The sequence below is a fragment of the Pseudophryne corroboree genome, chromosome 4 (genome assembly GCF_028390025.1).
Source record: "Pseudophryne corroboree isolate aPseCor3 chromosome 4, aPseCor3.hap2, whole genome shotgun sequence".
Classification (NCBI taxonomy): Eukaryota; Metazoa; Chordata; class Amphibia; order Anura; family Myobatrachidae; genus Pseudophryne; species Pseudophryne corroboree.
In genome coordinates, this window is record NC_086447.1 from 752,703,505 (window position 1) to 752,717,050 (window position 13,546).

General features: G+C 47.4%; 1 protein-coding gene across 2 annotated transcripts in view; it reads right to left on the minus strand.

The window, feature by feature from the left end:
• Positions 1-5,025: 5,025 nt before the first annotated feature.
• The window catches only part of CRNKL1 (crooked neck pre-mRNA splicing factor 1), a 166,720-nt gene continuing 158,199 nt past the window's right edge, over positions 5,026-13,546 (minus strand). For both annotated transcript variants that reach the window (XM_063918172.1, XM_063918171.1), the window contains 3 exons: positions 13,313-13,414; positions 6,142-6,390; positions 5,026-5,382 (listed from right to left, as the gene is read on the minus strand). In XM_063918172.1, coding sequence (XP_063774242.1) covers positions 5,191-5,382; positions 6,142-6,390; positions 13,313-13,414 — 543 coding nt within the window. In that variant the 3' untranslated portion in view covers positions 5,026-5,190. The remainder of the gene's footprint in view (positions 5,383-6,141; positions 6,391-13,312; positions 13,415-13,546) is intronic.

Below are 13,546 nucleotides of genomic sequence, written 5' to 3' on the forward strand. Positions count from 1 at the left end.
TACTGTCTTGCTGAGGATTTTGAGGAACCAGAAGCAGGCTTCTGGTCCTGGGAACTTGCAGGTTTTTTGGATTCTGCCCGACCACCTCTAGAGAAGGTGGTAGGAGGCTTGGACTTTTTTGTCTTTGTGGTCCGAAAGGACTGCGATGTTGATGATGAAAAGGGTTTCTTCGTAGAAGGAGCAGCTGAGGGAAGAAAAGTCGACTTACCCGCGGTTGCTGTGGAAATCCACGCATCCAACGCTTCCCCAAATTGAGCCTGACATGTGAAGGTTAGGTTCTCCACACATCCTGGATTCCGCGTCTGCCGACCATTGGCGCAGCCAGAGTCCCCTGTGTGCTGATACCGCCATGGAAGATATCCTTGCAATCAGAGTACCCAGGTCCTTCATGGACTCCAACATGAACCGCGCAGAATCCTGTATGTTACTGAAAAACAGTTCAATGTCACTTCTATCCATCGTATCCAAGTCCTCTAGTAATGTGCCTGACCACTTTACTATTGCTTTAGAAATCCATGCACAGGCAATAGTGGGCCTTAACTCCACTCCTGAAGCAGTGTATATGGATTTGAGTGTACTGTCATCCGGTTCTTTTAACGCGGTAGATCCAGGAACAGGTAAAACCACCTTTTTAGACAGTCTGGAGACGGGTGGTCTTCAGTATGCCGAATGTCGGGATCCCGACACCCGGCATACCCGCCGGCATACCATACTACACCCCTGGAGACAGATGCGTGAACTATGGGTGGCTTTTCCCATTGTTTCCTATCCTCAGGGAAGGAAAAAGCAACAAGAACCCTTTTTGGGATCTGGAATGTTTTTCGGGGTTTCCCAGGACTTTTCAAATAATGCGTTTAATTCTTTAGACGCAGGGAAGGTTAGCGAGGCTTTCTTATGGTCAGTGAAGTAAGCCTCCTCAACCTGCTCATGTGTCAGTAATGTATAACACATCCTCAATGGCTTTAATCATGAGCTGCACCCCCTTTGCAAGGGATGCTGCCCCCCTCAGCATATCCCCATCACCGTCTGCAGTGTCAGTCGGTATCTGTGTCGGCTTGCATAATCTGGGCAAGTGCACGTTTCTTTGGATATATGCTAGGGGATTTAGAAGTAATAGGAACATAACCTGACCAAACTTCCACAGATTTCTTTAAAACCTGAGTTTCAGTATCAGTATGGGCTACCCTAGTAGAAATCTGAGATATTTTTCCCTTAATGGAAGCCAGCCATTGTGGCTCAGATTCAGAAGTCTGAGACATGACATCACATTCCTGGGTACATGGAATGGATTGCTCTGGAGAAGTTAATTCCTCTGCAGCATAAGACACCGAGTCCCTGGACATGGTTATGTAAGAATTTACATACACACACACAGGAAAATGTCAGACACAGTTTCCCCCTAGTACCTTCTGAGAGAGACATGGAGCCAGCACACACAGCGCCCCAGAGACAGTTATATAAGAACTACCTGGCGCTGACTATGTACCCTTAATAGGCTACACAGCGAATTTACAGCCTCCCCCTTTCTACAACCCCCTGGTACCGCACAGGATAGTTGGAGTCGTGTGGAGGGACTTCGCTCCCTGTCAGCGTCACTGGAAGTGGATCTGCAGGGAGAAAATGGCGCTGGTGAGCTGCTGGGTCCGCTCTGAGAAGCTCTGCCCCCAAACATGGTGCGTCTTCCTGCACTATTTGAAATTTTATACTGGCCTGAGGTATTATGCTAGCAGCGTTTACCAGAGTCCCTGATAGCCTGAGTGACCAGTGTAAGGGTATTTGCGCTGGCCCAGGGTCGCCCCTCATACTGCGCTCCAGAATGTGGCGCTATCAGTACTGCGCTTCTGTTGCTGCCATTCACACCGGCTCCCCAGTGACACACTCACCACCGGAATCTTCTGGCTCTGTTAGGGGGTGGCGGCGGCATGCTGCGGGAGTGAGCGGTCGCCTCGGGCAGCTAACGATCATCACCCTCAGGAGCTCAGTGTCCTGTCAGCAGAGATAGTGACCAATAGCCTCTCAGGGTTGGACACTATTTCCCCCCCTAAGTTCCACGAAGCAGGGAGGCTGTTGCCAGCTGCCTACCTGTGCCTACAATACTCTTAGAAAAAAATAACTAAAGAAGCTCTAGGAGCTCCCCTAACTGTGACTGGCTCCTCCGGGCACATTTTCTAAACTAGGTCTGGTAGGTGGGGCATAGAGGGAGGAGCCAGCCTACACTATTAAACTCTTAAAGTGCCAGTAGCTCCTAGTGGACCTGACTATACCCCATTGTACAAATGTGGACCCCAGCATCCTCTAGGACGTAAGAGAAATAAGATTTATGACCCAGGGATCCTGGCATGAATTTGACCAGATTTGACTGCAGAATTGTAGGCGAGCTCCCACCCGACAGCCTTCCAGGCATTGTGGTTTACCATCATGCTGAAGGCTTTGAGGAAGCAGAGCCTGAGCTCTGTTCCTGAGCACCTGCTGTTGCCTCTTGCACCGCTGGAGGACGTAGATGCACCTCTGGATTTTCCCTTGAACTTTGCCGTCCGAAAGGACTATAACTTAGAAGCTGAATAGGTCTTCTTGGTAGGGGGGGCAGCGGAAGGATGATAAGTAGACTTAACCGCAGTAGCTGTAGAGATCCATTTGTCTAATTAATCTCCGAATAAGGTCTCTTCTGTGAATGGTAGGCCTTCCCCGGAATCCGCGTGCGTCAGCAGTCCACTGGCGTAGCCACAAGCCTCTGCGTGCCGACACTGCCATAGCGGTGGTGCGTGCGTTAAGCACGCCAATTTCCTTTACGGCTTCCACCATAAAGTTTGCAGAGTCCTGTATATCCTGCAGGAGTAAAACAACATCCCCCCTTAGACAAGAAATCTAACCCCTCAATTATGTTACCTGACCATTTAGCAATGGCTTTTGTGATCCACGCACATGCAATAGTGGGTCTTTGGGCCACCCCAGCAGCAGTGTACAATGACTTGTGTAGTCTCAATTTTACGATCTGCCGTGTCTTTTAGGTAGGCTGCACCAGGGGACAGGCAATACAATTTTACGTGACAGCCTATAGACTGATGCGTCCACTATCGGTGGATTTTCCCATTTTTTCCTATCCTCAGAGGAAAAGGAAACGATGAGAGTAACCTTTTAGGGATCTGAAATTTCTTATCAAGATTAACCCATGGTTATTCAGACAGGGTATTCAATTCCTTTGATGCAGGAAAAGTGACCGAGGACTTATTTTTTACATTAAAATAAGATTCCTCACACTCCTAACACCTTATCAGGAATATGCAGAACATCTCTGATAGCCTCTATAAGAGCCTCTATTCCCTGTGACAGAGCTGCATCCCCCCCCCCCCACCCCTCCTCCATGTCTGACCTGTCAGCGTCAGACTGCAAGATATGAGACAGAGATCGCTTTTGCGGACAAATGGGAGGGGACTGAGATGCTGTCTTGGGGACAGAGTCTCTGTTTATAAACTCATCCACAGTCTGTTTTAAGTATTGCGTCTCTTTCTCATTGTGGGACAATTTTGTAGAAAGAGTTGAGATCATTCCCTTAAGAGAATTAACCCATTCCAGTCCAGCCCCGCTAGTCTGTGAACCCCGAGTACCCAGTAGTGAGCCCCCTGGTGAAGAGGACACACACTCTTTGTCTGACATAATGTAATGTGACAGCACACATACATGGAGGAAAGGTTAAGCACAATTAACCCACAAAGAGCTCTTCAGGGAGAGACACAGATGTTTGGAGCCAGCCCCCACCGCGCCCTTATCGCTAATGCCAAGCTTAGCCGGGTCGCAGACTAAGTACCCTGGTAGGGGACTTAGCGCACTAATAATCGCTCTCCCCCTGGTACCGCTGAGGTAATCTGGAGTTACACTGGAGAAGCTGCACATCCCTGTTCTGTCAGCGTCTGTGCCCACTGCAGAGGGAAAATGACGCTGGTGAGCTGCTGGATCTTCTCATAGTGAAGCCCTGTCCCTTCAATGGCACGCGGTCTTCCCGCTTTTTTTTAATGCTGGCTGAGGTAATTTTTGTGCTTAAAATGGAGAACACCGTTAAGGCTGTTGTGGCAGTATGGGTACTGTGTACAGTGTACTGGGACGCAGTTGTGCACTGTGTCCGGAGACGCATTCCGCCCCGTTTAGAAGCCGTGCGTCTCCGTACCCTCATGCCGCCATAATGGCCACTCTTCATTCTTCTGGCTCTGTTAGGGGTGGCGGTGTGCTGAGGGACTGTATGCTCTCCGTGATGGGCTTGCAAATAGGTCCCTCAGGAGCTCAGTGTCACCAGTAGGTCTATTCATGAAGCAGTGAAAAGTCGAGAAGTGACCTAGTGGAGTAGTTGCCCAAAAACCAATCAGCTTGAAGTAACATTTATCAAGTGCATTTTATAAAATTATACATATCTGCTGATTGGTTGCCATGGGCAACTTTTCCACTGGCTCACTTCGCTATTGTCCCTGCTTCACGCAGAGACCCCTAGAAATGCTACATTCTGCTGAATTTTACAAAGAACATGACCACTATTGCTTTAAGTGTTTGATGAACAGCCCCAGTTCTTAAATCTTTCAATAGACTGTCAAATATTAAAACATAACCATGGAAATGAGAAATTAACAAAAATGAGCATTTACAAATTTCAAATGAAACTATTCAACCTTTAGTCATGGTTTCTGGTAGACATTAACACCTAAGAAATACACACGCTGCTTTGGAATTGGAGCAGATTTATATATATATTTTACAGGGAATCAGTATGAGATCCCTGAGTGCGTCCTTTTGCGGAATCGCTGCGCTTTGGGCTCAATTCCCCATCGGGGGGATGGCGTGGACCACCTCAAATCCCCACCCCCCAACCCCCGAGTGGGGATTCTGGACCCTGGTCAGGATTCCCTTGGATGTCTGTATTCTGACCGCCGGGATCCGGGAACTGATTCCTTATAACAGGACATCATAAATTAAACCTTACACCCAAAAGTGGCAAGGGACACAGTGACTAACATAGTCCAGGAATCTGAAACCATCTACTTACATTTCAATAGTAGAAGTATTTATTTACAGGTTTTATTTCCACATAAATGGTCGTTTCAGTTGTTTAATAGCAAAATGAATCTAGTCTGTCACATATGTACAAGGAAATATAAAAGGGCAATAAAAAACGACCAGAACACAGCAATACTACAAATGTGTGCGTCAGGAAGCACTCTCGTCCATATCTTTGCCAGGATCTTGTCCATGATCATTCTCCTCCTCCTCCTCCTCCTCATCATCATCTTTCTGCTGCTTCTTCCAGAGTTTGGCCATTGCAAGCAGTTTAAGATTGGGCTGATTTGCAGCATCTTCGGGGAATATGTAGTCATAGTATTCCTCCCATCCAGCATCAGACTAGTAAGAAAGAGTAAACAAAATGTTACATTACCGAAACACTTGGAGCTTCTTGTTTGCCTAACTCAGGTTATCAACTAAGAACTAGAGCAGTGAGTGAGACGAGACAGGATGCCTCCATTTCTCAGTGAGGTCTCCAGTTTACACAGTTGAGCTGTTGCTCATAAAACACAAAAGCTGCTGCTGTACTGTGTAATATTGTGAATATTATATGGCACATGGGAAGTGGTAACATACAGAGGTGTGTAGTGACTGAGGACACAGGGCCCGATTTAGCATGGATGTTGAAGCCCTTTTGTGGTATGCACACATGCAGAAGCCGCACTGGACCATTGTGGGGCACAGCAGCTCCTTGACGTAACTCGCAGCTGATGCAACCTGAAACAAGGCCTGCCTTCGAAGCTAGGTTATGCATGCAGAGGGCTACCCTTATCATGCAAGTGATTCGCTGCTGAGTGAAGCATTCGCATGTTAGCGGGCGGGGGCCAGCATGCGAGGCGGACTTGCCCTGTGCTTGGCATCCCCCCGCATGCTAGTGTAAGGGGTTGTAGTTGTGCGATTTTTGCACAACTATAACCCATGCTGAATTAAGCCAACAGATAACGGATGCGGCTATAAAGCACAAGTACTATAAGGGTATAGTAGTATGATCAGTCATTATAAAACTAGAAAAGGATCGGCGCACTAAAGCCCTCAAAACAAGGGCATAAAAGACCAAAATTGGCCATAAATCCACCCATATACAAATGTAGGCCTTACCCCATCCTCTGCTTGGAGTTTTCTCCTTTTCTTGACTCTCTCAGGCATGAGTTGAGCCACCCTCTCTTGGTTGGAATCAGACCCAAACTCATCCTCAAAGCTTCTCCATGACTCCAGCAACATCAACCTCTCCTCTTTCTCCTCGCAGTTCCTCAGAGTCTTATTTGCCTCCTCATAGAGCTGTCTGCATTTACCCAGCGTGTCCTCGTTTCCTGTAGTCAGTTCAAACTGTGCAAAGCTTATCCACACCTGGGGAAGCAAGAGGAGAAACACGGTTTCATGGGCAAATTAAGAGATGAATAAGGTACATGCGATAAAATATATTTGTATAAAGCTTCCTTTAATAAAAGCATGGCAGTTCTATGGCATACAAAGGCACATTAATACTGTAAGGTGTCCCACCATTTGTGGGCAAAGCTATAAACACACGTCGACATGCCGCAAGCAGAGCCTCAGGTGTCCTTTACATGCTGTAACAGAAAAATAGGATTTTGGTACTTACCAGGTAAATCCTTTTCTTTGAATCCATAGGGGGCACTGGAGTACTCTTGGGATATGGACGGCTTAGCAGAAACAAAGGCACTGAATATTTAAATTTAGAACTCTCCACCCCTCCATATCCCCGAGTACCTCAGTGTTTTTTACTGAGCCGAACAGGAACTATAGAGAGGTTGACAATGGAGAATTACCTATAACATAACGGACAACAACAAAGTTGACACATAACGTTACTGACAACGAAACAGTTGACACCATAACCGATAGAACCTTATAATTTGAACCAGTCGGTGAAAATGTGTTACCATAAGATCCCCTGAGCTTAATACAACCCAGGTAAAACTGCTCTGGGTGGGCGTCCAGTGCCCCCTATGGATTCAAAGAAAAGGATTTACCTGGTAAGTACCAAAATCCTATTTTCTTTTTCATCCACTAGGGGTCACTGGAGTACTCTTGGGACGTACCAAAGCTTCCCCTGTGGGCGGTAGAGCTGTTTGACACCTGTAACACTAGGCGGCCAAAGCTAGATGCTGATGCCGCAAACGTATCAAACTTGTAAAAGCGCACAAACGTGTGCACTGAAGACCATGTAGCCGCATGGCAAAGCTGCGTCATAGAAGCTCCACGACCAGCTGCCCATGAAGTTCCCACAGAACCTGTGGCATGAGCTATTACTGATGTAGGCGACTGTAACCTAGCCTTAAGGTAAGCCTGACGTATAGTCAGTTTTATCCATCTGGATAAGGTCTGCTGAGAAGCTGGCCTCCACTTGGCAGCATCATAGAGAACAAACAACGTATCCGTATTACGAACTGTAGACGTTCGGGACACAAACGCGTAATGCGCGTACCACATTCAGAGTTCCAGAATGTGCTGTCAACACAGGAACTACTATTGGTTGATTGATGTGAAAAAGATGACACTAGCTTTGGTAAGAAATCGGGTTTCGTCCGAAGTTCCTCTCTGTCATCATGAAACACCAAATACGGTGGCTTGCATGACAAGGCACCCAAATCTGAAACACGCCTTGCCGAAGCTAAGGCTAGAAAAAAAATTGTTTTCCAAGTGAGAAACTTTATATCCACTTGCTGTAAGTGTTCAAAATATGAAGACTGTAAGAAATCTAAAACCAGATTCAAGTCCTATGGCGCTGTAGGTGGAATGAATGGAGGCTGAACTCTGAGGACACCTTGGAGAAAGGTGTGTATAGACGGCAATAGAGCCAATCGTCTTTGAAAGTAAATTGACAAAGCAGATACCTGCACCTTTAGTGTAGATAAACGCAGTCCTCCATTTAAACCCGTCTGTAGAAATAACAGAAGACGGAATAACTGGAAAGATGATGTCGGAAACTTCCGAGCTTCACACCAACCTATATAGGCACGCCAAATTCTGTAATAATGAGCTGCCGTAACCGGCTTCCTAGCTCGTAACATGGTTGGTATAACCGATACTGTAATGCCCACTCTTCTTAAGAGGGCGGTCTCAACAACCACCCCATCAAATGTAGCCGCGCTAAATAGGGGTAAAAGAACGGACCCTGTTGTAACAGGTCTGAACGTAGTAGGAGCGGCCAAGGATCGTCTGCGAGTAGTCCGCGGAGATCCGAGAACCAAGCTCTCCGAGACCAATGAGGCATCACCAGTATGACTGTGACGGACTCTCTTGTGATCCGTTTTAGCGACAGAGAGCAGCGGAAAACGGTGGAAACAGATACACGAGGCTGTACGGGCCCGCGATTGTGAGAGCATCCACCGCCACTGCCCTTGGATCTCTCGTTCCGGACACATACTGGGGCGTTTGTAATTGTTGCGAGATGCCATCAGGTCCACCTGAGGATATTCCACCTGTGGACCAACTTTTGAAACACCTCTGGATTTAATGCCCATTCTCCTGGATGAAAATCCCGACGGCTGAGACAATCCGCCTCCCAGTTGTTCACTTCCGGAATGAACCCTGCCGACAATATCACCTGGTGGTATTTTGGTCAATTGAGGATTCGAGCTACTTCCCGCATTGCCATGCAGCTTCTCGTTCCTCCTTGTTTGTTGATGTATGCGACTGCAGTCGCGTTGTCTGACTGCACTTGGACAGTCTGAGAGGGAAGCATGTGTAATTGCTTGTCGTAGTGCATTGTAAATTGCGCGGAGTTCCAGGACATTTTTAGACAGCAATTTGTCGTGATCCGCCCAGAGACCCTGTCGCTGACAGTTTTGAACTATAGCTCCCCAACCTCTGAGACTCACGTTCGCCGTTAGAATTATTCAATTCCAGCCGCCGCCTGCGGTTAAATTGAGAACCTTGAGCCCCAGAGTAGAGACACCCTCGCCGACAACCTCACCCTGTGGGAAATCTGCAGAATGCGAGGCCGACCACTATTGTTGAAATGGACGGGCGGGAAAACTTCCGAACTGAAGCGCTTTGAAAGCCACCACCATTGTTCCTAATAGGGGAATACACAAATGTACCGAGAGTGTGCGTGGCTTGAGCACTTATTGTACCAGATAAATAATCTGTACTTTCTGTTGTAGTAGGGAAATGCTTTGATTTACCGTATCAAGAATCATACCTAGAAATTGAAGTCGTTGAGACGGAAATAGATGCGATTTCTTGAAATTGACACTCCAACCGGGGTGTATGTTATCAGCGCAAGTTGGAGGAGCATCTGTTGAAACAGAGTTTTCATGAGCAGATCGTCTAAGTACGGAACGATAGTCACTGCCAGGGATCTGAGATGAGCTATTATCACAGACATTACTCTGGCGAATACCCGAGGCGCTGACGAGAGGCCAAACGGTAGGGCCTGTGTGGCGTATTGCAAAACGCAAGAACCTCTGATGAAGTGACCAAATCGAAATGTGTAAGTACGCATCCTTGAAATCAAGCGCAATCATGCAATCTTGTGGCTTCAACTCTGCAAATACTGACCGCAGAAATTCCATATTCAATCTGTAGTAAGTGACTTACTGATTGAGACAGACGGAGCCCTCCGAAATCGGTACCACAAACAGATGGGAATAACAACCCTGACCTTGTTGGTGTACCAGGCTGGAATTAAAAACTGCTGAATCCAGCAGAGACTGAATGGCAATCTGCCAAAACGCCTTCTTGTCGTCCGACAGAGACAGTCCAGTTTTGACAACAAAAACGCAGTGGCGGAAGACAGCTTTCTTTTAACCCTAAATTGCGGATACATCCATCAGTGGATGTCTGGAATCCCGGCAAATGTAACATCTGAAGGCGCGCTACCACAATTGGAAATCCAAAATGGCCTGGGAGCCCGTCAAGCCACTGGCTTGTTGATGATTTTAGCACCCTGGTGTTACAAGGCGTGGCTGTACCACAGCCTTGACAGGACTGAAGTCTAAAGTGAACGCCGGACCAGAGTATTTCCGTCTTGGTACCAGTGGAGGCAATAGCAGGAAACTAGACTCTCTCCCCTCCGCCTTGGCCTGAGAAATGCATTTGTCAATTTTAGGACCAAACAACTTCTGGCCACCGTATTCTTTTGACCTCTGACTCCGCTTGCCAAGAACGCAGCCAGAGAACCTGTCGTGCTGTAACTAGCGACGATGAAAGGCGAGAAGCGAGCTAACAGCCGGCAGCAGAAGCTGTACATAGCTACTTAGCAGCTTCTCCGATTTGATTAACGATAAGTATAATGTGATCGTCATTGTTTCCATACAAAAAGCGCCTTAGTGACCCAAATCTATGTTACATCTGAAGGGTCTTTATTAGGTTTGACACAGACGAATCCACCAATGTCGGATTCTCCAATGTAGATGTCACTGTCTTACATTTGAAGGGTCTTTATAAGGTTTGACACAGACGAATCCACCAATGGCGGATTCTCCAATGTAGATGTCACTGTGTGGAAACGGGTAAATAGAATTAAATCTGGGAGGTATAGAACCGGTTATTCGGTTATTTTGCGTTTCTACTAACATCTTATTAAGATATCCTAAATAAGAGCCCGATTGCTCCTTAGTCTCTGTAAACTTCAGAGACTGACGCACTGGTCATTATCAATGTCTGGGCTGTCAAAAAAAAACCCGCACTTGTGACTGCTGGTCTAATGTGCCCTCCTCACCCTTATGTAGCGTCGTGAGGTTTGGCATAGAATTGTCAGACCGCAACACAGCAGAAACGGTTAAAGTATAAGACCAATTAATTAATATCCGTTAGATTTGACGGTCTTTTCCGAGACTCAGATCTAACCGCTCGTGTCGAACGGTGGCCAATTGTAATTGCAGCCCAGCCATTACATTTGCCATAGGAATGAAAACTGGTTCCCGAGTGGAAACCACACAATAAACAAAGACCGACACTTGCACGCTCAGTAAAAGCGTTACTTAAGGTGTGTAATATACATATATATATATATATATATATATATATATATATATATATATATATAGCCGAAATGCATTCACTTTGCCAGCCTATATTAAAGCTGAAGCAAAAATTCCCACTAACACCCCTGCGCCTCCGGTGGAGTAGTGTTGTAGGACAGGAACGTTCTGGAATTAGAAAGAGGAAGAAACAGGAAGCATGGTTAAAATGGCCCCCATGCCATGCTTACACTGATAATCCCAGATCAGGTTACAATACATTCTGTGTGCATATAGGCTCAATAGTCTATTATACAGGGAGAATCACAGGTTAGGTTATTAATATAACCTATATGAATGTGGCAGCCTGTCATATTTCATTAACATATCTTTCCCTGCAGCAGCGCTGCCTGTGGCTTGTCCCCCCCACCTCCCCCTGTGTTCCGTGTCGCAGCGGGGAGCGGGTGCCGGGAAGCTGACCTTGCAGGGAGGCAGGGAACGTTGTGAGGAGAGCGGTCGAGTGTTCGGCTGGCTGGAGCGGCGTGTAGCGGCTTCCGGCGGTGCTAGTGAGAGCGCTGTGCTGCGGCGGTCTCCCTGGCTTTGAAGTCCGTACAGCGCGGATGGAGCGGCTGGGGCGAGCGCTGGTATTAGCGGCGGGTGCGGGCGGCGGTAAAGAAAACGGACCCCACACAGCGGGGCGGCAGCGCGCGCTGACCGCCCCGTTCCCCCCAGCATACCTTGTCTCGTAGGGAGGGCTGCGACGGGGCTTCTATCTGTAAGCTCCGTCCAGCTCTTGTTCCTGGCTGCGACGGGGCTTCTATCTGTAAGCTCCGTCCAGCTGATCACGTCTTCATGGCTGCGACGGGGCTTCTTTCTGTAAGCTCCGTCCAGCTCTTGTTCCTGCCAGTTGATCACTTCTTCATGGCTGCGACGGGCTTCTATCTGTAAGCTCCGTCCAGCTGTTGCAGGAGGCAGTGAGCTGCCTGTGGCTGTGAGGGTGCTCTTTGTGAGGACCGACACGCCATGCGCTGCTTGCAGTGGCACTATCCCGGACCCATGTTTTTCCAGAAACTGGGAAGGGATGTAAAAAAGTAAAAATGTAAAAGTAAAAATGAAAAATTAATAAAATCTTCAACTAAGTGTGGGAACTCCACACAAGCCTTGTTAGTGCTGTGAGCACAGAAAAAACACTGAGGTACTCGGGATATGGAGGGGTGGAGAGTTCTAAATTTAAATATTCAGTGCCTTTGTTTCTGCTAAGCCGTCCATATCCCAAGAGTACTCCAGTGACCCCTAGTGGATGAAAAAGAAATATACATGCACTATTTAACTTCTATAGAACATGGCAATGAGACGTTTCAGATAGCTGCCTTGGATAATCTAATAAAAAAGCCTAACATTGGAAGGAGGACTTCTAAAGAAAGAAAATGATGGCTTTTTTAAGTAGTCAACAAAGTACCGTATATACTCGAGTATAAGTCGACCCTAATATAAGCCGAGGCACCTAATTTTACCACAAAAACCTGGGAAAACTTATTGACTCGAGTATAAGCCTAGGGTGGGAAATGCAGCTCTAGCCGTACACAGCCCTCATACTGCCAGATATGCCCTCGCACTGCCAGATATGCATGCCCCCTCAGTGCCAGATATGCCCTCACACTGCCAGATATGCTCTCACACTGCCAGATATGCCCCCACAGTGCCAGATATGCATGCCCCCTCAGTGCCAGATATGCCCTCACACTGCCGATATGCCCCCACAGTGCCAGATATGCCCTCATAGTGCCAGATATGCCCTCATAGTGCCAGATATGCCCTCATAGTGCCAGATATGCCCTCATAGTGCCAGATATGCATGCCCCCCTCAGTGCCAGATATGCCCTCACACTGCCAGATAGGTCCTCATACTGCCAGATATGCATGCCCCCTCAGTGCCACATATGCCCCCCCCAGTGGCTGGTATAACTTACCCTCCACCACTCCCGCGTTGTCTTGTGAAGGAGGGACACGGAGGGCACAGCGTGCGCCTCTGCTGTGTCCCTCCTGCGTCTCCGGCGGGGTCTGTTAAATGAAGTGCCGGTTCATGAGTCAATCAGAGCTCATGAACGGGTACTTCCTTTAATAGACCCGGAGACGCAGGAGGGACACAGGAGAGGTGCGCGCTGTGCCCTCCGTGTCCCTCCTTCCTACTGCACTGCACTGACTCGAGTATAAGCCGAGGGGGCTTTTTCAGCACAAAAAAAAGTGCTGAAAAAGTCGGCTTATACTCGAGTATATACGGTATATCATAGACCACCAGATAATTAACATAATGCACATATTATGGTCTATAAGCGGGATACCTTAACATGCTGAGTTCTCTGTAGAAGTCTCCTGTACAGATTTCTCGTCTTCTCAAACTCTTCTTGTTCTATTTCAAAATCAATATATGATTTCCAGAGGACCTGCAAGCGTGAGAGAGAAAAAAAAAAAAAAGACAACACATAAACCAGAGGCATTATGCAGACATTACACTGGGCGAGAGCTGCCAAAAAGTCTTACTCCATGTTAATATTAAAACTTCAGCACTATGCTTG